The sequence below is a fragment of the Porites lutea genome, chromosome 5 (assembly GCF_958299795.1).
Source record: "Porites lutea chromosome 5, jaPorLute2.1, whole genome shotgun sequence".
NCBI lineage: Eukaryota > Metazoa > Cnidaria > Anthozoa > Scleractinia > Poritidae > Porites > Porites lutea.
The window spans coordinates 27,664,822-27,691,380 of record NC_133205.1 but is presented as its reverse complement, the minus strand read 5'-3'; the positions used below and the strand labels follow the sequence as shown (position 1 = coordinate 27,691,380).

At 37.4% G+C, this 26,559-nt stretch overlaps 2 protein-coding genes across 2 annotated transcripts in view; one reads left to right on the top strand and one right to left on the bottom strand.

The window, feature by feature from the left end:
* Nucleotides 1–5: 5 nt before the first annotated feature.
* LOC140937043 (tudor domain-containing protein 5-like) lies at nucleotides 6–24,837 on the bottom strand. Its single transcript, XM_073386570.1, has 23 exons — nucleotides 24,400–24,837; nucleotides 23,067–23,420; nucleotides 21,824–22,047; nucleotides 21,010–21,066; nucleotides 19,984–20,119; nucleotides 19,592–19,868; nucleotides 19,155–19,221; nucleotides 18,114–18,191; nucleotides 17,310–17,371; nucleotides 17,124–17,193; nucleotides 16,285–16,374; nucleotides 12,942–13,073; nucleotides 12,355–12,514; nucleotides 11,354–11,399; nucleotides 9,565–9,623; nucleotides 6,416–6,503; nucleotides 6,133–6,247; nucleotides 5,114–5,193; nucleotides 4,951–5,019; nucleotides 3,925–4,036; nucleotides 3,109–3,224; nucleotides 2,306–2,443; nucleotides 6–1,673 (listed from the first exon to the last, which is right to left on the bottom strand). Coding segments are annotated over exons 1-23 (2,784 nt in total). The 5' UTR covers nucleotides 24,653–24,837; the 3' UTR covers nucleotides 6–1,672.
* An 85-nt stretch (nucleotides 24,838–24,922) lies between these two features.
* Nucleotides 24,923–26,559, top strand: part of LOC140937269 (U11/U12 small nuclear ribonucleoprotein 35 kDa protein-like) — a 4,759-nt gene continuing 3,122 nt past the window's right edge. Inside the window, exons 1-2 of the mRNA XM_073386811.1 lie at nucleotides 24,923–25,229; nucleotides 26,119–26,196. Of these exons, the coding sequence (XP_073242912.1) occupies nucleotides 25,058–25,229; nucleotides 26,119–26,196 (250 nt within the window). The 5' untranslated portion in view covers nucleotides 24,923–25,057. The remainder of the gene's footprint in view (nucleotides 25,230–26,118; nucleotides 26,197–26,559) is intronic.

The following is a 26,559-nucleotide window of genomic DNA, read 5'->3' as shown; positions in this document are numbered from 1 at the left end:
AGAAGTAATCGTTTTGTTTTATTTTGTGCTACAACAACTCAACATTTTAACATTTGAAAAACAACAAGATGATGAAGAAAACTAACTATTACAGTTAAGGTTAGTCCTTTTGTTGCTAACATTCCCATTAAAAATATTTTGCAGGAAGATTTCATTCATGCCACACCAAATTTATCAACAAGCCATAAAATAATACACTAATGCTATTTACAAAACAAGCTTAAAGGATTCTTTTGAATAACTTGTCTAATTGAAACTGGCCAAGTTAAACACCTGGCCCCAGTTGTTCAAATGCTGGAATAGTGCTACCCACAGGATAAATCACTATCTAGCAGACAAGCATTAGGAAAACTAATTGTGCTACCCAATGGATAGAATTTTATCAGGTGGATAGCGTTATTCACCTTTTGAACAACTGAGGCCAGCTACTCACAAGGAGACTTCACCTTTTTATGTACAAAAAAAAAAAAAACTGAATCAAAATTTGATTACATGTACCGTTGTTCTTGTTGTGTTGTCTCAAAGTGACTGCAACCATTTTTTTTTATAAATCTAAGGTTGTCCTCATTTTGATAGAAGGACTGAAAGATCACATTTTTTTCAAAGTTGCTCAACCACATTCAGAGAATTTCCTGATGTCACGACTCTGGCAACCACTAAACTACATGAACAAAAACAACGCAAATCATGTCTTTTATTAGCATTTCAGTTGTAAGAAAAACTATTCTCCTTATGCATCTTTTAACTAGTTGGTAAAAGAGCAAAAAAATGGTCATCATTTCTCAACCTAATGTAGCTGGGTATGGCTGATGTCCTCATAAAATGTATTGAATAAAATAACACTAGAAAATACAACTGGCCAACTCATTTGAAACACCTTCCATTAAATGTATAGGCATCTGTATTTCTATTCCTATATTCTATATAATGTAATAAATTACTTACTTGTCTGAAACACATGTTCATATACAAACTGCAGAATAAACAATCTAAACTTTTTCATTTTCTAAATTCCCTCCTTTAGTCTTTTTATGGTGGCAGGTGGCTCAAGTTGCTGTATTAGTATTATGCTAAGGGGGGGTAAGGGTTAGGGTTAGGTCCAGACCCTAAGGAATGGGATGGGGTACTTATTAAGACCTTGTAACAATTGAGGGGGGGGGGGGGGGAGGAGTTCATAACAGTGGTTGAAAAGTTAACTTACTATAAAAGGCACTTCTCTTGTAATTTCAAAATTAATATCCCATTAACTTGAGATAACTGTTAAAAAAATATGATGTGACAGTTACATTTCTATATAAAATACTGTATTACATTAACATTTCTTATTGAATGACCTTGTGCAAAGTTTAAAAACTAAACCCTTCCTGCAATCCCACTATAGCCCACACAATGAAATGAGACTGAGGCTGGGATGGACAAAATTATTCCAATTACTGTATCAAAATATTTTGTCAACCAAAGGCCTCAAGTTTGGAGCATGTTTTTTGTGGGTATTTGGGAAAGGACCATTCGAAAATGTTCTTTTACATTGTAACTTTTTAAACTTTTATGCACAATTACTAATTAATTTGGGCCCTTTGCCAGTTCATTGATCGTCGGCATTTTGAAGCTGGAAAATTCCTGACAGTAAACTGGTTGAACTTGTGAAACTTTAGCCAGCACAACTTAGCAATCTGCAGAAGTCAGAAAAGACATTTTTTAGTTCATTTTCTACACCACTGGTAAATTTTTGAATGTATTCATCAATGACAAAAACAAACTAAAAGTCACAAGTCAGGTTTTCCTTTCCTGTGTAACTGATTTACATTATACATTTTTAAACATCTTTTCTTTCCAATGCTTGTTTCAGCTCAATATTAAGAAGTAGTTTGTGAATTCTTAGTATTTAAGCCCTAGCTCCAAAATAATAGGATAAATGAGGTTCATCATCATCATGCGATCCTTTTCCCTACGTAACAAGTAGGGCAGGAAATCATTGTTCTTTAAAGGCATCCCTCCTGGGCAACAGTGGAGGCCTCAAACCATGACCACAGTTCAAACTCCTTATTAGCTCTCATTTGGTTGAAATAAATTTTTTACAGTCACACCTCCACTAACAGCCACGCCCACCTCTCAACAATAGCCACTTTTTTTGGCGGACAGTCCACACATCGACTCTTGTTTGAACCTCACTACAACGGCCACTTTCTTCTGTCCCCAAGGTTGAGGAGAGGTTCAACTGTACATGAAAAATTAGTTTATCTACTTAAATGTTCAGTTTGAAGCCACTGAGACTAGCAATAGAAGCAATAGACTTGTCACTCACTAGCTTTTGATTTCTTTATGATGTATTTCCTGTTTCAGCCCTTCAATTTTCATTTCCACTTCCTGTAGTTCATCGACCGTACCACCAGTAGCACATGTTGTGTGACCGCCAGTCATCAATCCCTGCAGAATGCGTTTCCTAAAAGGACAAGAGACAATTTCTTAGCTCATTGGTGATTCTCTCCCACAACCGCCCCTGATTGGGTGCTAGTAGTCTGTGTGCTCCTGTAAGGGGTAATAGTCACTTACTCTATGCCCCTTGCTGACTCCTTTGGATAATATTGTACATATCTATAGCTGTATTCTAACAAATTTTCCTATTGATGAATAAGGGGCAATTCACATGACATGAAAGCACTACACAAATGAAAGTATTTAAGAGCAAAATAAGTACACAAGGAAATAATTTGCAAACATCCAGACAAACATTGAAATCACTGGTGATCACTGCAACCCAGTTGGCTGTCAGCAGTGCATTTATTCACAAATCACACTATTGTTTGCTCTAAATCACATCTGTTCTAAATTGCATCATTTCATCAAAATACAAAATGAGAAGAAAAGTTCTTTTCTACTTTTCAACACACCAGCTGCTAGATCATCAAAATCTCGGTGGTGGCTGAATTCTGCAATTTCAAAATGGCAATTGCAATTTTGGTCTGAAATCATACTTATGATTTGAAATCAAACTCACACTGCACACTTGTCTGATTTTAAAAAAAAACATGTATGATTTCAGACCAAAATAATTATTGTACTCCACTCGATACAATTACCATAAATAATTATAATATATTTACAGACCTTCTAAACTGCATAGCCTGCAGAAGCAGCTGTAGCTCTTCAATCCCAAGTTCAGTTTCAGACAATTGATCTTCTGAACTGCTTCCTGTCTCTGATCCCTGTTGCTCCTCCTTTTGCTGAAATATAACCATTTAAAAAGATAGTACGCACGCTCTGATTGGCCGAGAGGAGTGTTTGCATGAGAGTATGTAGACATGGTTGTGGCATCAAGATGTTTTGCTTTTCGTGCGCTAATCCCACAAGCACAAATTTGAAAAAGTTTTCAAGTTCAAAACTCGACAAGTTTACTTTATTTACCCATTCCTTCGTCGGCTGAAACTTGGAAAATCGTTACAAAGAAGGTGTGTCTATTTTTTTCGCTTAAGCTGACATTTTAAGCAAGAAAAATCCATATTTTGGAAAGCATCTTTTTGCAAAACAAGAACTGATTACTAGTGCAAGACTTTGTGTATAAGACTTTGCAACTGGTAAGAATTTCTCTTTTAATCAGGACCGTAACAAAGAGTTTGCATTTTTTCTTGGGAGAGTTATTTTATAAAAGCAATAGAAAACTTTTTTCCTGTGTTTGCATAGCCTGATATAAACACTCGAGGGATTGGGAGAATTGGTCTCGGGTTTGCATAACTGTCTCGAATTCTCCCAACCCCTGTCGTGTTTATATCAGGCTATGTAAACACGGAAAACATTTTCTATTGCTTAAATGACTTTTGCTGTAATATAATAGTACTTTAATAAAGGTAAGGAGAATGAATTACTAACAAAGCCAGTATGTTTGAAGGTTTGGGAAGTAAAGGATTTAATTTTCATTTACAGTACCTTTAAAAACCAGTAATTTTCTTCTTCCCTCTTGAAACTATCTATCTCATCCAACAGATGTGACTGCAGCAATTCAGAAGGATGGTCAAAAGTTCTCAAAATTTCTGGAAGTCTGGAGTCAAATGAAGATAAAATTTTTATCACCAGTTAACATAAGAACAGGTATATATGTTGTAGTCAATTTTTCATTTCAGTTAATTTATAATTTTCCATTGTTATGGGGTATAGTAATGTATGCTAATGAATTTAAAACACAGGAAAAACAAAATTAACTGAAATAAAAAATTTACTGCAACATAGACGTTCTATCTATGCAATAACTTGCAGGCAAAATTTATAGATATAAATTTAGGGGAATTAAATTATTTCTCATGGCAGTGGACCAATATGGATGAGAAATGAAATAAGGTTGTGGAAGACCCTCAATAATTCTGAACATATCAGTTAGCATTTTCAATAGCAGCAAAGTGTGTACATGAATTTTCGCCCTCAACTTTGATGTTTACACGTAGCTTTTCATACATTGCCTCTATTTTATTTACGCACACAAATTTTACCTGTGCACAGACTTAAAAATTATACAACAGTGAAAATCCACTCTAACTTTCACTGAGATTTTTTCATAGTACCTATTTTGATCAATGTTTTGCATTGTTGCAGCTTGTAGTGATCCAGTGTATGTTACAGGTCAAAATTATATAAGTTAAAATTTTTTAACCCAGTTTGATTCTCAAATTCTTTAGTTTCCTAGCCCTAATTCATGAATAATTCGGGCTAGGACACAACAGAGATTGAGAATCAACCTAGGTTAAAAATTTTTTACCTGAATTCAATTTTGACCTGTAACCATACTAGATGTATACTTGACCACTGACTTTATTCAAATGATTGCACAACTACAAAATCTATGGGTTATCTCAGAATGTCAGTCATAGGCCTGCCACATGAAATACTTTAATTATGTTAATAGAAATTTGTAGATCATGCAACAACTTGGCTAGATAATGAGTATAATATATTTCTCACCCTTCAAATTCATAAAGTGTAACAAAACTCCTGGGCTCATTTCCATCTGTTACACCTGGAACTTTGCATCTGAAATAACACCACAAATTTCACCCTTTTTTCTCAGTCAAATACTCAAGCTCATTAAAGAAAATACATGGTATAAACTGACACTAACTCTGACCTGACAAGAACTTTAAACAGTTCTTCATTTTCAGTGTATGACACCACCACCTTGGCTATAGCTTTTTTCTTCTGACGAAGCTAAAGTAATAGAATGCATAGTTTATTTGTCAGCTGCATATCAGAATTTCATGCCACAATGAAGAGAAAATAATAAAAAACAAAATAAGAATAACTTTTATGGCGTTTGACGTTATGAGAATGCAGCACATAATCTTGGGATTCCTGTGGTATTCAAGGGCGACCTTTTGTGGTATTCATTTCATTGTAAGTCTGCATTTTCTGCACCATCTTCAATAATTTATCTTGTGGTCACAAAAATGTTAAATACAATTAATTTTACATACAGTCTTAGCAATGCTTGCGTGGCGCACTGGATAATGCGTTGCCCTTACACCATGTAGGTCTCGGGTTCGACTCCTGCCTGGTGAGACTTTTTTTTTTTGCAGTCATTTTGTTTTATTTTGTTTCTTCTTTAAAAAATTTATAGGAAGCGTTTTACAGCATCAATTTATTAGGAAATAACGTCACCTTTGACAGTAAACCTAAAAAAGCTCAAACGTACTTCCTAATCTGAGATTACTACTAGTTTTCAAAATCAATTTCATTAATATCATTTGTCTAAAAACCGATAAAGAAAGCTTAAGTAAAAATGAAAAAAATAAAATAATTATACATTTGAACCTCTCCATAACGTCCACCTTGGGGAGAGAAGAAAGTGGCCCTTTAAGCCCCAATATCCACATACCAATTCTCCAAACTGATCTCTATACATTTCCTTAAAGAATGAGTTGAGAGAATTTGATAAAAGATCAAAGTATTTTCTCTCAGGTGATCATTTTCAAAATTCTCATAACCTCATCTCATGACAATGTATGGGTATCGTTAGGAGAAAATTGATGTTGCTCACTATTGGAACTTAAAGAGCTCATAAGACAAAATAGCAACAAGAACTTTAAAATGAGGTGCTCATCTGTAGTATAGCAGGTAATGTTTCTCAAAGCAGTGGTTTTTACATACCATAGACCTCAGGAGGTCACTATCCCAGAAAAGAGCAGAGATTTCAGCACTGATCACGTAGGGTTTCCCCTCAAAATTAACAACATGGAAGAAATAATCATTTGCTAACTGGATCCTACAAAAGCAAGTAAACCACAGATCTGAGATTTATTAATAAATACTTTGGTGCCTACAACTTAAATCTCACACAAGGCAAACTCATAATGAGTGACACAGTATGGTAAAACTCCATCATGTGTTAAGAAGCTGGACTTAAAAACAAGTACACTGTGTAATGGCTGACCTTTTCACAACTCCTTCTTGGCTGAGAGTGGGTTCCTCCAATTCCTGATTGATTTGTTCCATAAAATCCAGGTCATCACTACATTGAACTGAAAAAAATAAGCAATCTTTTAATTTGTCTGAAATAATACACACTCAGCGATCGATCTTAATGATTCAAGCAATCTGATTGGTTTGGTAGTTCACACTATTCAGTGATATTCTTTTCCTACAAAGTCATGTGTGATCCTGAAGACAGAAGCAAAATGGCTGGCATGGTGTTTTGCCAAAGTTTAGGGTAAGAATTCTAGAAAACCCTAGTGTTGATGTCTTTAAAGTTAAGAAAACACTTCAAAGTATCGAAAACAGCTTTTCTGATTTATCGTTGCTGAATTTTTTGTTTTGCTGTTTGTTTTTTCTAAAAAGATAACAATTGCCCAAAGTAAAATTGTGGAGAAAGATAACAAAAGCAAAATGTTATTAATGTTTGTGAAAACTAACGAAAAATGATGCTCAGCACTTATGAAGATCAACACAAGAAAGCTTTACACTATAAGTTTGTAAATTAACAGAAGCAAACAAACTTGACATTTCCTCTCAGATGGGATAGCTAGCAGTTTAAACTTTTGATGTTTCCTTTTACACTCACCATTTATTGAGGCTATAGTTTGCAAAAGAAGTGAAACCATGATTTGACATGTTCAAAATTCTGTAAAGAACTACAATGAGGGACAAAAGTGTTGACACAGTTCCGTAAAATGGCCCCTTTTTGCATAGTGGATATACTTATCCCCTTCCCCTGTCTACCCCAACCCCTTGCCCCCAAAATCAATGTTGAATTTTGGACCCTCAAGTCTTTTTTTTACTTCAGACAACATTGATTGGGGGGGTTTGGGGGATTTACGGCGTTTAAAAGGAATGAAATAATAAATGAATGAAATGTTTGTTAAAAGCACCCGTTTTAAACAACTGTGTCAACTACTTTTGTCCCTGATTGTCTGAAATATGTATCTGTGTTTTCCGGCTAGATTTTTGACGCTGCTGAATTTTTGTGCGATGACGTTACTCTATGGGCCAAATTGTTTGTTTTTAAATATCAATTTATAGAGTTTCGTCCTGATTTGTAGTATGCGTAGAGTGAAATGTACGAAGCGTATGTCATTACTTAATCTTGTACCCCGGCGCGCGTTCCTGATACCCTGTCGGGTCGAGACGAAATGATTTGTGTTGTGATCAATGCCGTTGCTGCGGATGTAATGTTTTCACAAGTATTATCAATAGTGGAAAAAGGATGGAAACATTAAGGTACAATGAAAATTGTTCTGGTAAATGGTTAACTTAAGCGAATGAAGTACTGCAGAGTAACAGAGGGGACATGTAATATTTTTGACATTGACCTTTGCCATTAGTGAAAAGACGTGAACAATATACAGGTTATGAACCTCATAAATGATGGGCTAGCCGTTTGTGCTGTGCCCTACATATAGATGTGTTTTTTAATTTTTTTGAGACCTTTTCTAACCTAACTGATCCAAACCTTTAGCGTAGGTAGGCGTCGAGGTTAGGAATGTACTTTGGTAATGATTTTACAGGACCGCCTGCCATTTATTCAGTGGCATGATTGTTTATTGATGTTGGAAGGACAACTATTTCATTTCCCAGCTCGTAAATCACATAATGCCAAATAAATTGTTTTCAAAATAGACAGACCAGTTTGTATCATCGCCAAAACAGCAATGACTTTGGCCCAGAAGTTCACCTGATGACAAGCAAAGCGGGATAACACGTGATCGATGACGGCCGTGCGCTGGAAAATTTTCCTTTTTTATGCGCTAATTCCTCACAAAATGCAAAAGAAGATTCCGCTATGTAGAAAGTGCTTGGCAATACGTATTCTTGGCGAGAAAAATTCCAGCGATGTGGTGCAAATAAGGAGTTTCAACGGTTAACCACGAGAATACATATCGACATTAAGAGGTCATAACAGACTAATAGTACTTTCCGTTTGCCAAAACGTGGTTAACCGTTGTAACACGAAGGAAGCAGTGTTTTCCTCAGTTTGAGCTGTCGTTTTCTTTGAGAGTCAAATACCAGTTCACGTTTTAAAGCTCTCTTTTCATTTTCTCTGCCGACAATACACAAAAACACAGGGTTTCGCTTGAGAAATGCAGTCGAAATACACAGACATATGCGCTTATGTCACGCTATTTGCGTTGCGTTATCATGTCACACAGGGTGTCACGAGGTGAGATTGAAAGTAATTGTTTTCGTGTACACTTGCAATGTTTGCTACGCTGTCCTTAGTTTTTTTATTGAATTGGCCATGAAATTACCTTCACTTTTCCGTAGTTTCGATAATGAACGCAGTGACGGCCGCTCCTCACTAACGCTCCATATTTCCGTGGCGGGCCAGTGACTATCCCCACTACGTGTCAATCCTTACCCTATCCGTGATAGTTTGGGCCTTAACAATAGGATAAAGTGAAGAACGAGAAATATCCACTTTATTAAAAATATTTTCAGTAAGCACCCCCTTGAAATTCATCAAAAGTTGTACATAGGCGCGAGATTCAGCGTCAGCTTTTAGCTTGTAAACCATATCGACGTTAATTCTGGATATCGCAGCCCTTTTATTACGTCATCGCGTAATTCGAATTGGCCCTATAATTCGGTCGCGAATAAGTCTATGTCACCCCCACCACCAATAACATAATTATGTCATTGATTCCTTTAATTTCAGTTAAAATCAGTGTTATACACGGCTCAACTTGTGTGCAGTAGCACAATTTTACATTCAGACAATGAGGGACAAAAGTGTTGACACAGTTCCGTAAAATGGCCCCTTTTTGCATAGTGGATATACTTATCCCCTTCCCCTGTCTACCCCAACCCCTTGCCCCCAAAATCAATGTTGAATTTTGGACCCTCAAGTCTTTTTTTTACTTCAGACAACATTGATTGGGGGGGTTTGGGGGATTTACGGCGTTTAAAAGGAATGAAATAATAAATGAATGAAATGTTTGTTAAAAGCACCCGTTTTAAACAACTGTGTCAACTACTTTTGTCCCTGATTGTAGCTTTTGTGCATGTACTGTGTACCGATACATGCCCATTTGTCATTTCTACAGGCATCTAAGCAGAAAACATAATATATTGTTTGCCAAGACCTACCTTGAATGGGCTGTGGATTGACAAGGTGATTGGTGTATTGCGCTGTCTGATTCAACCAGCTGACAAGAAGTAAAATCAGATAGAACAAGGAAATTAACAGAAATGTGAATGACTTTCACTGTAATAATACTTTATTATGGCTAAGGTTCACAGTGGGTTGAGACCTGCTGATGCCCATGTAGTACAAGCTGTACCACCAAAAACTGTCTCCTGAGAGGGCTCTCAGTTAATTACTTTTAAGCTTCAAATTAAATTTGGGGTTTTTGTTGGTGATGGCGAAACCATTTCTGATTAGCTATAGCGTTGTAGTGTGGGTATTGCTTCTTTTTTTATCTTTTGTATTTCATCAATAATTTGGTGATCTCACCACCTGCAGCAACAATGCTATGAAAACATCCATTTCAACGGTAACCCTCAGGTAGAAACCTAACTCCTGAGAGAACAGCCAACATTTTGCAAATTATGCCACCAATGATTTCCCTGTGAAATGATGTCAGAGGGACTAGTGCAGAAATTCCATACTGATGATGTGTCGCTACCCCAGGGGGGGTACTCGGGATTTCAAGTGACGGGGATGATCGAATGGAGCCAATAGTCAAGACCCAAAAAAATCCCTAGGGCTTCCAGCAAAATCCAAAAAAATCCCTGGACAAAAAATTAACCCCCAAAAAATCCTGTGACAATTTTGTGGCCCTTAAAAGTTCCTGAAAGGGGTAATGCTATAACACAAAGAAAAACATTGGAAATTGAACACTCGTGTTTGTTTATTCATCATACCATCTGAATGTATCCTTTCCGTCATCTGGCAGTCATTTTAACAAGCTAGAGCGGGTGCTAGAGACACCCAAGAACGGTTTTGTTTCAACAGTAACGTTATGAATAACTCTAAACAAGACCAACCCAGGTAAGAACATAACAAATAACTTTACTAAGTTAATTACAAATATTACAAGTCATAAGCGAAAGAAATCAAAAGTTCACTAAAGCAAAACGGAATTCCAGTGACGGTAAAGCCAATTGACTGAATTGAAGCAGTTGAAGTCTTGTACACGGCCGGGCACCATGGGACAATGCAGACTATTGTATAACACGTGCCATGTAATGCGACACCATAGTTAACTATTAAACAGCAGAAAAAACACGTTTGTTTGTACTTTATTCGCAGAACTACGCAGCCAGGGCACTACCGATTCTTTTTAATACCCCCAAAAAATCCCTACTCAAATCAAGCTACCCAAAAAAATACTTGCCAAATTTTCGTACCCCAAAAAATCCCGGAATAGAAAATTTCAAACCCAAAAAAATCCTTCGATCATCCCCGTCACTTGAAATCCTGAGTACCCCCTCCCCCCCCCCCCCCCCCTGGGGTCACTACCCAGATGTGGGGAGTGCTTCTGATTGGTTAAAGCAATTTTATTAACTAATCAGAAACACTACCCAGATCTGCCAGGGTAGTGACACATCATCAGTATGGAATTTCTACACTCTTTCTTGAGCCATCATTTCAAGGGGAAAACATTGGTGATGTTGCAAAATGTCTGCCATTTTCTTAAGCTACTTAACCCTGAATTAGGGTTAGGGTACATTACTCGTATTTCCAGCCACTTACAGACATAACTGTCACAGGTTTTTAAAAGGTGATAAAACATCTCAAGCAAACATACCTCTTCTTTGAAAATTTCTACTGTGCTATTGAGATTTGCCAAAGTGCTTTTAAAAAAATCTTAATATATGTCTCTACTTTATATCCATTAGATACACTACATCCAAGTTGATTCACGACAGTTACCTTGCAATGTCTTGTGGATATGGAGCTGTCATTGACTGAGGAAACTCTGGAAAATAAAAAATAATGACTCACAAGTGTACTAAAAAAAAAAAACGGAAATGTTTAATGCTGTCATTAAAGTTCTGGAACCAAGCATTGGAAATAACCAGCTGTAGTCTTATGGCACAGGACATTTAGAGAGAAAGTGGATATCAGTAGCCAAGACAAGTGTTAATAATTCAAGACTGACATAAGGGACTCAACAACTTTGAGTTTCAGAACACTGCTTAAGTCACTCAACAGTATTTCATGCTAGTATATAGTTACCACAGTTGCACCTTCCATAAGCTACCACCCAAAATGTGAAGACTTAGTGGTAACTTATGGGAGGTGGACGTTGACAAGAATCAAACCACAGGGGGTCTCTTCTCTTCCAAGAAGCGGTCCCAACACATCTACTATTTTAATGTTATAACATTCATTGCATGAAACTTTTAAGCAACGATATGTGTGGTTCCATGTTGATGTTAAAAGTTTTTTACATACTTTGAGTCACACAATACACAAAGCAAATATAGAGATCAAACCATGCGTGAAGTATTCACTTACAAGAGGTTAAAAACAATAGAAATTTATTAAACCATCAGCCCCAAAAAGTGATTGTGGTTGCAGACAGCAGACAGGAGGTGATCATTTATGAGAGGTGGTTGCTTATGAGAAGAGGTGGTCGCACATCGAGGTTCATCCACATTTACTTTTGGTTACCATAGATAAAAAAATGCATGTATATATGTTGTGGTTCAATTTATCGTTTGTTTGAATTTTATTTTCCTTTGTTTTAAACTCATTATCATGCATTACCTCACCCAAAAACAAAGGAAAATAAAATTTAAACCAAGGATGAAATTGCACCACAACATATATTACATAAAATATCTTAGCTATTAGCAAGCTGATCGAGTTACAGCTGCAACAACAACTTCAACATAACTTAGCTTGATTGATGGTTTTATAATGCTAACCTTGTGGAAGTGAATGGCTGGCATAAGGCGTGCATGCGGCAAAACAAGCTTGTTGATTTAAGTACATTAACTGCTCTGGGGTAAATGAGCTGGGGCCTGGTGCTACCCGCTGTTGTCTTTGCTCTTCGGTCTGCTGTGAATCTTCTCTTCTATCATGATCCTGGAAAAACGAATACAAATGACATTTTCTCAGAGCTAGGTCTGTGTAGTACTGGGTGTGTGGGTATCAAGGTGCCTTCAAAAGGGTAATGGGAGCCAAGACAGACTGCTTGAAGGAACTCTACCGTCATCATGACGGACAACTAGACTTCTGGCCAGTATGTACCAATGCCCTTATAAGGACTCTTCCTGAATAAGGATCCACCCACATTTGGTTGAACAATCAAGTAAGATGCCCCTGCTGCATCCTTTTTTTTTCACTTTTTTTTTTCGCACCTCCCCCTCCTTCCTCTCCTTTGACTGAAGCTTGATATTTATGGAAATAGAGTATGAGGAAAAATCATCAAAAGAAAAGTATGTCTCAGAAAGGTATCCCCCTTAAAGAGAGAGCATGATATGTAACAGTAATACACTAAAGGATAATGTACCTGCCCAGCTGAAGATGTTTCAGGAGAATTTATCTCTGGACAGATAGCATACTCATTGGACACAAGTTCATCATTGATGTGTATGTCTTCCTCAGCATTAGTGTCACAGAGACAAAGAGATAGTGTGCCTTCCTGAATAACAAGAAAAGAATCATTTGATTAATAAAAGTTGTGCTCTAAGCACAGTGCCATACTGAGGCAAACGTTATAAGATCCTGGGCCATATTCACAGAGAAAGTTTCACAACACAATTGCAAAACGCAGTTAGTGGAGCTTGATACTGTTTAAGTTTGTCAGGGATAGGTCACGCAACATCGTGCCATCACCTCTGTGTATGTAGTTTAACCTTTACCTATTGTACATTAAATCACTGTTTAGTGTAGGAAATTACTAGACAAAATAGAAAATGTTAGTTTATGTTTCAATCTAGCTGGCTTCATAATTATGTATCACTTGCTCTGTATGGCTAGTTAAAATAATTATCTACATGTTCACCTCGTGGAGCACCTCATGTGCTCCCTGCATTCAGTGGTACAACATTTATCATTGGCTTACCCTCAGACACCAAGTTAACTAAAAGGTCTTGTAAAAATTCTGTCTCTCATTCTTAGCTATATTGCCAATTTCGAAGGTTTAGTTCTGTAATGAAGTTTTTTGTAAATCTCAATTGGAGATGTTTTATTGTTTTTATCAATAAACGTGGGCTCACCACTCTTTATTCGCTTTTGGTTCAAGTCTCGCAACGACTTCCCCAAGCTTTGTTTTTAACACAATTTTATTTTGACAATCTTGAATTGCCATTATTCCAGCACGTGCCGGTGGTGTTGACTCGTATATAAAGACTAGGAGTAATCGGAGCTTAGGAGAGTGCGTTCAATATGTTTGTTGAGGCGGAAGGGTGGTTGCGATGTAGATAAATATGATTATGGCATATTTTGAAGGTAAGGGTTGCGTACAGCGAGACCTCTATTTAAACTGTGTATCATTTTAAGAACGTTTTCGAAAGATATCGTATGGTTCGGTGTCAAGTGCTTTTAATCGGAAGAGACATTGGCCAGCGTCAGACGTGTAAATGGAACATTTTTGTTTTACTGGCGCGAGTTACAGGGCGCAGTTTCTCAAAGGCCGATTAGTTCTTAACCCGGGATTCTTTTTCTGTCTTCAAAAACATTTCTTCGGATTATTTTTTCTGTTATTTTTAACAGCATCCAATCATCAACTGTTGACAAAATGAATTACATTGAATTTACTGGTTTAAAAGCTTTCACATCTGAATTCAAACTTCGCACTAACCCTAGCAAAGCCTTCAATGGAATGTGTGTGCGGCTCACTTCAATAACTTCTCCAGTAATTTGGTCGAGTGTGTTGATTTCAGTGACTCGAGAGTGGCGCTACTGTGGGCTGATTTATAAGTTTTTCCTAATAAATAACACAGAGTTAAAGTGTTCGTTTGTCCGGTGCCGAAAATATCACAAGTCATGGTCAAATGGCGCCGCTGAGCTTCACATCTCAGTAGATTTACTTTGTGGCACAACGGCCGCCGAGCTACACAACTCGTAAATTTACTTTGTGACAAAACGGCCGCCGAGCTACACAACTCGGTAAATTTACTTTGTGGCTTAACGGCCGCCAAACTAAACCCGGTTTGATGCATGCACCAGTAGTTGCAGACATTTTCCAAAGACAGTGACGAACCATGCTGAAAGATATGAAGGCTTAATCCAAAGTAAAATTTAACAGGAAACTCCTGAAAGATGAAAGCTTTGGACGATTCAGCAATCACAGATCGATGTATGCTTTAAGAAGATTCAGCAAACTTTTTAAAAGATGAACGCTTTATGAAGAATATCAGACCTTGGCAAACCTTTGAAAGATGAACGCCGAGGACACAAGAATCACCACATGAGTTAGTGCGTCAAAGTGAGGCAAAACTTAAGCAAGCGCCTCAAAGCGAGGCAAATGTGTGTCGACGACGAACGAAAATGCAATCTCAAAAAAACCTCCCTTATTAATTGCACAGGTCACCCAATAATGCACAGAACACCCAACACAAATTAGGGGTTGCGTTCTCGTACCTGGAACACAATAAAGCAGCTTGAGCAATATATTGCTTTCACTCATTCCATTAACTTGCACAATGCTGGCCGGTGGTCTTAGCTCATAGTGCCGTCAAGAGTTGGGCTGCAAAATGTATGTTTTGGACCTACCTAGAACTTGTCTGATCTGCCGCGGATCTTTAAAAATAAGGCTGGGGATTAGGCTTTATGATCACACTATGGACGTTGTCTGCCATGCCGATTGCAGAGCGGTGCTCCCCCCTTTACGCCATATGTCTTCTTGTCATGTTTTTACTTAACCCATTCGCCCCTGAACCGCCCGTGCGGATCCACGTCCTTTCTACCCTTTGTGACGTCATCAGTTTTAACGGTCAAGGACAACTTTTTCCACTAACTTGTGCAGAGTGAAGAGATCTTTCAAACCATACCAGAATGAGCACAATTCAATCAAGGACACCGGAGAAAGAGGCAAAAAACCATGTAACATTGACCTGAAAATTTCCATGAAAATCTTGTTCCATTGCCCACCTACCTTTCCTTTCACCTAATCCTAAGATCCTAAAAGCTTTCCTAAAAACTATTCCCACCAAAATGAAGCCCACTAAATGCCCAGCAAGAGAAAAAAAAAAATGAGGCAAGAAAAGCGAAAAAAGAGGGGAGGAGAGAAAGCGAAAAGTAAAAGTCAAGACTGCTGTGTCACTTTTCAACCCAAAAACTATGTCAAAATTTTGCTTTCTGCGCATGCCCGAACTTCGCAAGCTGATATTTTGCATCTCGATCAGAAGGCCATGAAGTGTACGATCTGTAAACCGGTTTGAGGTAAGTTTTAGCTCTTTATAGCACAACAGTGACCAGAGAACCACTCGACTAGCTTCAAAACGCGTTTTTCGGCAAAATCTCCAGGAGCGAATGGTTAACCTTATATTTAAAGTGTAGCTAAGGAACTGCGACATTAAATACAGATTTATACTTTGGTAGAACTCTGCAGGGTCAACCTTACGCTTGGTTTCCTTAAGTTATTATGGCTCCTAAGATCAATAAAGTTGCAGCCATTAGAACGGTCATAGTAATAGACATAAGCCTTACAACAGATTTGCAATCACTCGTCAAAATGATCACTGCCATCACTGAAAAGTGACTGCAGTGACTGTAATTTCCAAGTAACTTTTTACCCAGTTTTGAAGCAATCACCATGCTTTACTTTCAGACAACAATGACGTGTTTTGACATTGCCTATTCCTACAAATGAAAGTGGAGTATTTTTGCTCACGAGATTACATTCTTACCTTTACGCCACAAACAATCCCAACCAGATGCTTATAGTTCTTTGTCAAATGATAAAATCTATGGGTAGCAGCTGGAGACCACTCTTCCCCCTGGTGAATCAGATTAAATTGCGGCACAGAATTGACATCACGGTAAGTACATATTAATCATGGACAGTTTGCAATTACATCGCTACAAAATATGTTATATTAAGAGAATGAAAGATATATCAAGTGAATCAGCAACATTGGTAATTATAGAATGGTGGCAAAAGTGGTAGTTTAATAATAATAATAATAATAATAATAATAATAACAACAATAACATTTATTGATTTGCCTTGTGCAAATATCAATCCATGGAAAGAAATTTTCATCTGAGCATTACATTGACATCAGCAGATCAGAATTATATTCCTGTAATGCTCTATATTGCAAAAGGGGAGCAAATAACAAGAGATGGTAACGTTGGTTAGGTATCACAAGGAAAAGAAAAATAAACACACCCCAAGATTGACTGCTTTTAAAACTATACAGAAGTTAATTTACCAGCATAAATGATTTTAAAATTAACTTATGCGGAGCACCTGTTTGATGTAAGAGCATTTTCCGCAAAAATGTTCAATTTTTGGGGAAGTGCCCAGGATGAACACTTACAATGTGCAGAAACTTCCAGCAACAACAGTTTGCCATTTACCCCCTTCAAATTACAATAAAAAACCCAAAACAGTCCCACAGATTTGCCTTAGATTCCATAGTGTCCTTAAACGTCTTAACCAACAAATTACAATAGGCCTAGTCAAGTTATACCCTTAATCTTTCTTGAGCAGTGACACATTTCTGTTAGTAAAAGATCTCACCCCTTCAAATGGTTGAATGTATGCTAACTTGCTGGGTAAAGCCTGGGCTGGTAATTTCAGAAACTGTGACCTAAACAAAAAAAAGTAAAGTTATAGTTACAACATTCTCTGCCAGTTTGTACATCACCTTCCTTCATGTAACTAAAGTTACCATGTAAAACTGTAACTGGAGTCAGTTGGCCTCACCTTAGAACTCGGAGACTTGATAAAGGCACTCTAGCTGTGTTTCCATAGTCTACATAAAAAACCTGTCAACAAAACACCCAAAGGCTCAATCATTGTAAGAAAAAGAGGCTACATGAAAGAGTATACAACGCACACAACTTAATCAAGAGAGTCTGAATTCAAATATTCCAGTTCCTCCAATCTAGTGTGCCCCAAATAGAAATCATAAGTATTTTGCTAAATGTATTAACCATTCACTAAACTTTAAAATCAGCGCCTACAGAGTCCCATAAACCAATTATTTCTAGAATAAGCCCCGAAAAAAGAAACTTCAATATTAAATAAGCCAAATGCAGGACACCAAACAATAACGTAGAGGTAACCTGAGGAAGTATCCAACATTTAGCAATGCCGCCTCTGGTTTCCCTGTGAAAGGACATCTGAGACACAATATTGCCAACACAATGTAACAAACTTTGTAACATTGTGCGCAATTTAAACTCAACAGCAATTTCACAAAATGTAACACTGAAGATGATGGATCTACTATCGAAACAGGTGCAAAAATTCCATACTTATAATGCATCACATCCCAAATTAGGGTAGTTATTCTGATTGGTTGAATATTTGCTTCAACCAATCAGAGGCACTACCCAGATCTGGGAAGTGTTGCATCATCAGAATGGATTTTCTGTGCTCATTTCTCAGACATCATTTCGCAGGGGAAACCACCGGCGGCATCACAAAATGTGGACTGTCTTCTCAGGCTATCTCAGACACTCTTTTGGCCAACATCGTAAAATAATTCACTAATTTAGTACACACCTCTATACTGTGAACAGACTGTATACCCACAACTAAGCCACGATACCAAGATCCATCCTCAAAGAGTGCACAACATGCCTGATAAACAAAAAAGATGTAATTATCGAACAAGCTGCTCTCAAAGCAACCAATGAATGTAAACCAGTACATCTTACTGTTTGGTTTGTCCCACACCCTTTAAACTTAGTGACATTTTCCTGTGGAGGACTGAATGCTTTTTTCCAGACCTCAAAAAAAAATTAAGGACAAGCAGCTCTTATATTTTGCTTGCCCAGGGTCAATGCTTGTTTGTCTCAGTTAGTGATTTACTTACTAGATTACTTGCCTGGACCCTTTTGCAAGTGAGCTTGCAAAGTTAGTTGCAAAGCAAGAAAATCTACTTATCCTGGATGACTGGACAAGACCTTTTTTTAGGCCCAATGTTCCTCTATACAGGAGAGCAGCAAAAACAAAAGCCTCATTATTTTTTCTTTTTGAAAAGAGCTACCAAAAGCGTCATGCCTTGTTTCCTTAGAAAAGCAAAAATAAGGAGGTTGGATCCCTTCCATTTCTGCGAAGAGGGAAGCTGAAGGGATGTCCTCATGCCTTCTTTACTTTGCACAAGCCCAGCAAGAAATACAATTTTTTGACCTGTTGGTCTAGTGCATTGTTGTCATGCAACAATGTTAAGTCCCTTAACATGACTAAAAAATGTCAGCACGCCCTGGTTGTCACAAAGATTTCACAGGGTTCTCATTAAGAATTCTAGTAGCAGGAGAAAGGTGTAAAGTAACAGGAGAATATTTTGAAAGAGGCTCCACATCAGTGAATAAAAAATAGTCATAGGCTATTGAACGTTAGCTGGAGAATTCTGTGTAGTTAATGGAGAATTCTCCAATCTCCGATGCCTAATGAACACCCTAATAATTCAAGTTCCCAATTACATGCATAACCAATAAGCAGCCAGGAAATTGAAAAGCTAGGAAGTTCTTTGGGTTTTATCTTTCTTTACAGCAAACAATAATTACTTTTAAGAAGCACATTACTCTTGCTCACACCCACCTGTCCAACAGAAATGAACCACTCAGGCATTCTGTACCTTGCACTTTCTCTACCGGAATAAAACTGCCTGCAAAACAGGAAATCCAAAGTCAATAATTTGTTTTGGCTACTTAGAGAGAGGTACTAGAATAAATATCTAGTGCAACACAGTGGGGTTAAACAGTGTGAAGCAAACCTTTTATAACTCCACAAAGCATCTTTTGACAAATGCCTATGGGAAGTCAATCCTAACAGGCTTTTAATAAGGTCAATGTGACCCCCCTTTAGGATTCTGTTTATAAATAGACTCAAATGTACAATGTAACTGAAAATAATTCTGATGGGACAGGAGGAAAGTCTTTAAATCCAAAAATTGTTAAGGGCCTTAAAAAAAGTCATCCACACGCTTAAATTATCCACCTTCCAATTCAAATCCCTCATAACCAATAACTACTCACCTCATCTCCTCAGTAAGAGCTTTAAGCTTCGGCCAATTGTCAATAGTCATCACCCAGAAATGGTGAGGATCAATAACATGGGTAACACAGACTTCGATGAATCCGCACTCCGGAAGTCTAACTTTAGAGAAGTATACTCCCCTTCCCACTCCATCAGGTAAGTTGAGAGGATTACCAGGCACAGTTGGAGAAACAGGATCTTTCGGTTTTTCTATGGGAGCAGGAATTTCGCCATTCGTTGTTGAATAGTTTGTGGTTTCATTTTCCTTGTCTTCATCTACAGAGGATGTAAACAAAAAAATACTCAAGGAAATCATATATCAAAGAGCGGATATCACAAGAAGAGAATGAATTTTGACCAGACTTAAAAAAAGAACACATTTACAACTAACCTTTTCCAGCTAGAAAAAGAAGCCAGTCAAGCTTGGTAGGCCTTTCTATTCGAACAACATTTGGCATGGCAGACATAAACTCTATCATACTACTAAAACCTAGCATCTTGATATTGATTTCTCTGTTGTGAAGTTTCTGAAATAGGAGGATATTTTACATGTAAGTGAGAATTGGTCAAGTATTGGAAACGCTAAATAATTATTTTATCTTCTAAATAATAACTAGTCTTAATTTATTTTTGTATAGTTTATGTTTCACAAGGACCCTTAAATGACTGCCATCAATTTACATGCTCTTAAAATACAAATGGACAAAAACCTTCTACTTTTATTGGCTGCAGTCACATCTGGGCTACTAACTATAGTTAAGATGGGGATAACTATAGTTAGCTATTAGCTATTTCGGTAATGTGAGCGCTTCTCTCTTCGCTCTAACTATCAGGGTTGTCATTAAGAGCCAGGGGCCGGGGATTTTCCCCGGCTACTAAAAGAATGGCCCCCGGCTACTTTTATTGGAAAATAGAAGAAAAATAGAACCAAAAGAAATCCCTAGCCGTTTGATTCCCCGCCTTCTTGTTGTATTTACCCGGCAACTTGAAATCTTAGTGACAACCCTGAACTATAGTTAGAAAATTTACGTCTCGGTGATCCAAAACAATACAGACAAACTATAGCTACACCCAAGCAGGGTTCGTGGGTTAGTCTTAAGTTTACAAACAAACAACCAATCAGAATGTGACACTTCTTTTTGCACGTGCTAGATGACCATATATAAATATGCAAAATAAGAACCAAGCGTGAAGCAAGGGGGAAACCAAAAACAACAAAAAATTTACATAGGCTAATTAGAACTTGCTGTTGTTAACTGCGTGGTGTGACCGCAATGTCAACCGAAAGCACTAACTACAGTTAGGTATGTCATCATGTAACTTGACACTAACTTAAGTAAACTTGAGTTATGCCATAGATGTAACTACAACCATTATCTCCAAATCAAATACACCAATATGATTACCAACCACACACCTTGAATTCTATTGCAAAACGAGCTGCCCATATGCCATTGGGTCTTCTAGCCAACACCTTAAAATTAACAAACTGAATATTTAAGAGTTCCTTATTATAGTAGGAGTATTTTAAACTAAACCTCCAACCTCACATAGCATAGAGAATTACAGATCACATACCAGCTGGCTTAAATAAACCTAAACACTCTATACATATCTGGTCTTGGCGATAATATGGATTACTGGTACAACCTTTAACAGGGTGCAAAGAAAATCATTTTTACAGCTTGCCATTCGTCCAAGCTGAAGCCAGCATTTACTAGTCCAGATGTCATATCAACTAGCCCCAAAAACTTTTTGACTAGCAGAATTGATTTCACAGTTCTTCTGTTATTCGAATTCCTCAAAAAACATCACCTACCCTTCGGTCAAGTTAAAAACAGAATTCACTAGCCCAATAGCAAAATCCCCTAGCTCTGGGCTATCGGACACTACTTTCTTTACACACTGCTTTAATGAACCCAGAGTGAGGAAAGAAAAGCACTTAAGTTTTCAAACGAAACTTGAACTGTGCATTTTGCAGGACTATTAAATCATCATCTCGTTTTGATCAAAAAAACAAACTTTACCTCGATTGCTCATACTAGCAAATTTTAACACTTGTTTGCCCCCTGAAATTCCACATGACATTGCTTTTATCCCACCAATCCTAAAGCATGTGCAAAGATGGCGGGTATGAATCGGGAGTACGGTCAATTTTATCATTAAAAAGAGACATTTGTTTTTTATTAATGCCGAAAAGCCTCACAGGGCATTGTCACAATGTCTCATACCTGTCTACATTCCTCTTGTAACTGTTCATCAATTCCACTACTTTTATCAAGCTTCACTTTAATAGAAGACATGGTTTCTTGTTTACTTCTATTAATTGTGTTGTTATTATTATTGTTGTTAGGCGTGGGTCTGTAGTTTCTCTTTTCAGCAGTTGCTTGGGAAAATGTTGGAGTGCTTTCAGATCTGGTTGGCAAGCTGTCACCTGGATCAGCAGTTTTAACACCTGCACATAAACAAGGAAAAAATAACTTTATTCCTATCACTACATTTTCTGGGATAAACACAGATTGGTCAATCTTGAAAGTGCAAAGAGCATCATTAACATGTAGTTGGAAACACTTTCACTTATTTCAAGAAGAGACAATAAAACGAAAAACAACTTAGGGTAAGGTGTTCCCTCAATCAACTAGTCCAAGGTTTCTGAGCAGCTAAATCTTGGTTCATAAATGAACTTCTCTAATTATTAACCCTGTAAGCCCCAATATCCACATACAAATTCTCCAAACTGATCTCCATACATTTCCTTCATGAATGAGTTGAGAGAATTTGATAAAAGATCAAGGCATTTTCCCTTAGGTGATCATTTTACTAATTCTCATAACCTAATCTCTTGACATTGTATGGATATCGTTAGGAGGGATTTGACGTTAGTCACTATTGGGACTTAAATGGTTAAAAGGTGACAAACTAATATTATTGATTGCCCACCAAGCAAATTGTTGAAAGAAAAGAGAATAGCCCAAGGGGTTCCTCTTTAAGCCCAAGGTTATCAGGCAGTATTAATTCTTTCAGGGTTTGTACAGATTTTCAGATCCAAAATTCAAGACTTCCAGACTTCTTTACAAAACAATAACTTCTTTTTCCAGACTCAAGGTTGTCAAATAGGTGATCGAAACAGACCTTAAAAACCCAGGAACAAAGCTTTTTTCACGATGCACTGCAAACGTACTTGTGAGATTATATAAGATTTGACCAAAATGAAAAACAAACTTTCACTCATAAAGCACTTGTTGCAGCTTTGAAAAAAACTCAAGACTTGTTACCAATTTTCCAGACTTTTTCCAGCTTTGGAAAATTGCTGGGCAAATTTCCAGACTTTTTCAAGAATTTAAGACTCTGTACGAAACCCCGGTTTTTGTCACACCCTAGCTTTAGGTTAACCTCTATCAGGTGTTGATCAGTAGTGAAAATAGCCTTAGCATTTATCCAAGGCAAAAAAAAAGTTTACAGAATTTAACATACCTAAATTAACTTTATCATTTGTTTTCCCATAAACTCTGTATCCTCCACCTCGCATATCCTCAATTCTCACTATATCTGACATTGACTCAAGAAGATGACCAAGTGATTTAAATCTAAGTTTTTCATAACTGAGTTCCTGACCAAACCTGCGATGAAATGCTAGTGCAAACATTGACCCTAGCAAGCCCGAAGGATAACCACTTAAAAGTTCTTTGATTTGTGTTCTTATAAAGTGAGGTACTACAGGTTCTGGTTCAGGGCGATATGTAGTAAGGCGAGTTTTTCTCTTAGGAGCAGACTTTTTTTGACGAGCCACTAGACTAGCTATGTGCCTTGTTGTAGCATCTGCGATCCCTGCAAATTGACAAGATACAAACTATTTTACGAACACAAGCAAATAAAAGGTAATTTGAAAGAGAATCTTGCAAGTTTGATAGAAGTTACTCGAGGCTTTTTACCTGGGGGGCATACTCCAGAATTCAAGTAATGGGGATGATCGAATGGAGGCAAAAACCAAAAACCGAAAAAAATCCCTAGGGGTTCCAACAAAACCCCCAAAAAATCCCTGGACCAAAAACTAACCCCCAAAAAATCCCATGCAGAATTTCTGAGCCTCAAAAATTTCCACAAAGCATTAACTGAAATAACATGAAAAATACCCCAAATAATCCCTACTTAAATCAAGCCACCCAAAAAATACTTGCCAACTTTTCCCACCCCAAAAAAGTCCCAGAATTGAAAATTTCAAACCCCAAAAAATCCTTTGATCATCCTCATCACTTGAAATTCAGAGTACCCCCCTGGCACTTTTTATTCCCAGCAAACCTTCAAATAAACCTTTTCCAACCTGACCTACCAACTTCTCTTGGTGGTTTTGTCTTTTTACATGTAAATCCTCAATACACCTAATATTAGCATGACCATTGCCAAACTTCTTTGAAAGGAATATCATCATGCAAAGACAGCTGTACCAAAGAGATTTCTTTCTTTTTTCTTTTGTTTCTGAAATGCTCAACACACTCCACACCGAAAAATGTAACACTTTTTACCTAAGGTTTAAAAACAATTGCCATATTGCAATTGATGTTTGTGTGCTTTTTTATTTAATTTCGTATATTTGCTCAGGGCAGATGGTACTTAGATGAACACTCCTGATGAAAGCTCTTAATTTTTCCAAAACAGCTGGCTTGAATTGTCATAACATAAAACAATGAACTGAAACGTATTGTATGTACAGCTTTAACTGTTCATTGAAACATACAGAATAACAATCTTCTTTCTAGCTGGTACGATCAGTTGTGAACAATTAAGCTTGTGCTTATAACCCGCCTACCTCTCAAAACCAAGACGCCATTTTCCCAGGTTGGTCGAGTGACATTCGGCAAGTCTTTGAGCAGGTCTAAAGGTGTCTTGTAGCCCATTTCACGAAACGGGAGCGGTCTTCCCATCCAGGTATTATAGTCTTTTTGTATTTCGGCCACTGTAAGACCATGTGGTGCAGAAATAAGAAGAGCACGGATATTTTTAGTGACTTGAAGGCGAAGAGCTTCATCTCCACGTGACGAACTCTCGTTATCTTTCGCCATTATTTCTCTTTTTGACGCCGCTATTTAACTCGCTTCAGATTCTACACATGGTCCTAAACCCTCTTCAAAGTCAAGAGAAAGGCGTTACGCCAAATACCACGTCAAATTTCCCGCATTTTGAGAACTGGACTGGCGAATCCTCTGTTCAAGAAATCTAATGCCCTCGTATAAAAACGCGGGTAACAAAACAAACCGCGCCACAATAATGGACGTGACAAACTGGGCCTGAACCTACCCAGAAAACAACGGGCTCCAACGAGCTTACAATTTTCCAACATGGCGGACGGATCTTGGATGGATGGGTCTTGGCATATGTAACAGTTTTGTGAATATTTAACTCAATTTCAGCAGTAGAGGTCGTGTCACAAACTAGCTCGAGAAAATTTGTACTGGTTACTCTTTAAAATGGAATCAGTGAGTGATCAGGTGACCAAAGTAGATGTGGGGTATGAAATTCCAACTTGGAATAACTGGACCCCTTTAGCAAAGTTTTACCACCCTTTGCAAGCTGGTAGCATTGATGGAACTGACACATTGCCGCATGATAAAGCTGTTTCTCGTGCTATGGAAGCAAAATGTAAGTAAAGAATTGAGTGAATAGAAAAGTGTTGCACTCAATAAATACAGTCATCTCTAAAAATGAAAGTTCCACTGAAGTGCGTGGAATTAAGCAGAATCACCAGGAATTTAGAGGACTTGAATTGCCGACTTCTCTAATTCCTCGGTACATGGTGGGTTGTGGAAAATAATTATAACTAACTATGAGACAACTAAAATACTTGACCCTTCAGAAAGCAACATTTTAGTAAAGAAAACATTTTTGATATCAGAAAGCAAGTTGACAGAAAGCAATATAACTTGCTACCATAAGTGTCTGTTATCTTCGTTTTCCAGAAATAATTGTAAAGGGACACCCAGAAAATATCCCCAAGTGATATCTGATATTTACAGATTCTCCTTAAATGGCCCTATGTTTGCTTGTGACCTTAAGAGAGAACTTGGTATAGGGATAGATATAGGAAGGCAGCGTAGCTAAGTGACTGGTGTATTGGACTTGACATCTAGCAGTACTGGGTTCAAGTCCCACTCCGACCACTCACAGGATTTGTTTCTTGGTCATCCCAAGGTCAAATCCCCTGCTATGCTTGAGCCTAACTAGTTGCTTTCTGCCAGGCCAGCTGGGTTTTTTAACCTTTTTTTGTTCTATTTGGAGTATTTGTTTCTAGTTGTATCATTATTTGAGTGAAGTGCCTGTAGACAATATGTAGCTTAAAAAGCTAATTGAGTTTAACTAAAAACTTTTAGAATATAATAAATGAGATCACAAGCCACTTATAAGGGTTTTTCAATGCACCACTTCCTTGTTTACTATTGTTTAATTGATATCTTTCCTGGCACTTTAACAGCCTATGTGAAGCTCAGTGAAAGTTTGTTTAACTCTGCCATTTCTTGTTCATAACTTGTAGATAAACCAAACAAGAGAGTATCTGGTGATCCTGATAAAACTTTGTTTGTTGGAAAGCTTAGCAAGGACACGCGTGAAAGTAAGATTACAACTCAAACATTGATTACATAATTCTTCTGCAGTAAAAAGTTAAATTTATAGCATTTGTGGAACTGTAGTATCATTAATTCATGCAAATACAACCCAGCCTATGATAATATGTTAAGATAAGAAATTTGATCAACTTTAATTTATAATTTCTATCATTATCCAATCATGGTCTCTTTCTTTACAATGTTCCTCTGAACAAGGAGCTTTATGCTCTAAACTTTTAACTACAGCAGTCTTTTCCTCTGCATCCACTTTTTATTCTTACCAGTACAGCCCCAGGCAACCATGACAGTTTTCCCATTAAGTTTTTTTAAGTTTCATGTGTGCACCTTTTAAATTACATGACTCGGAT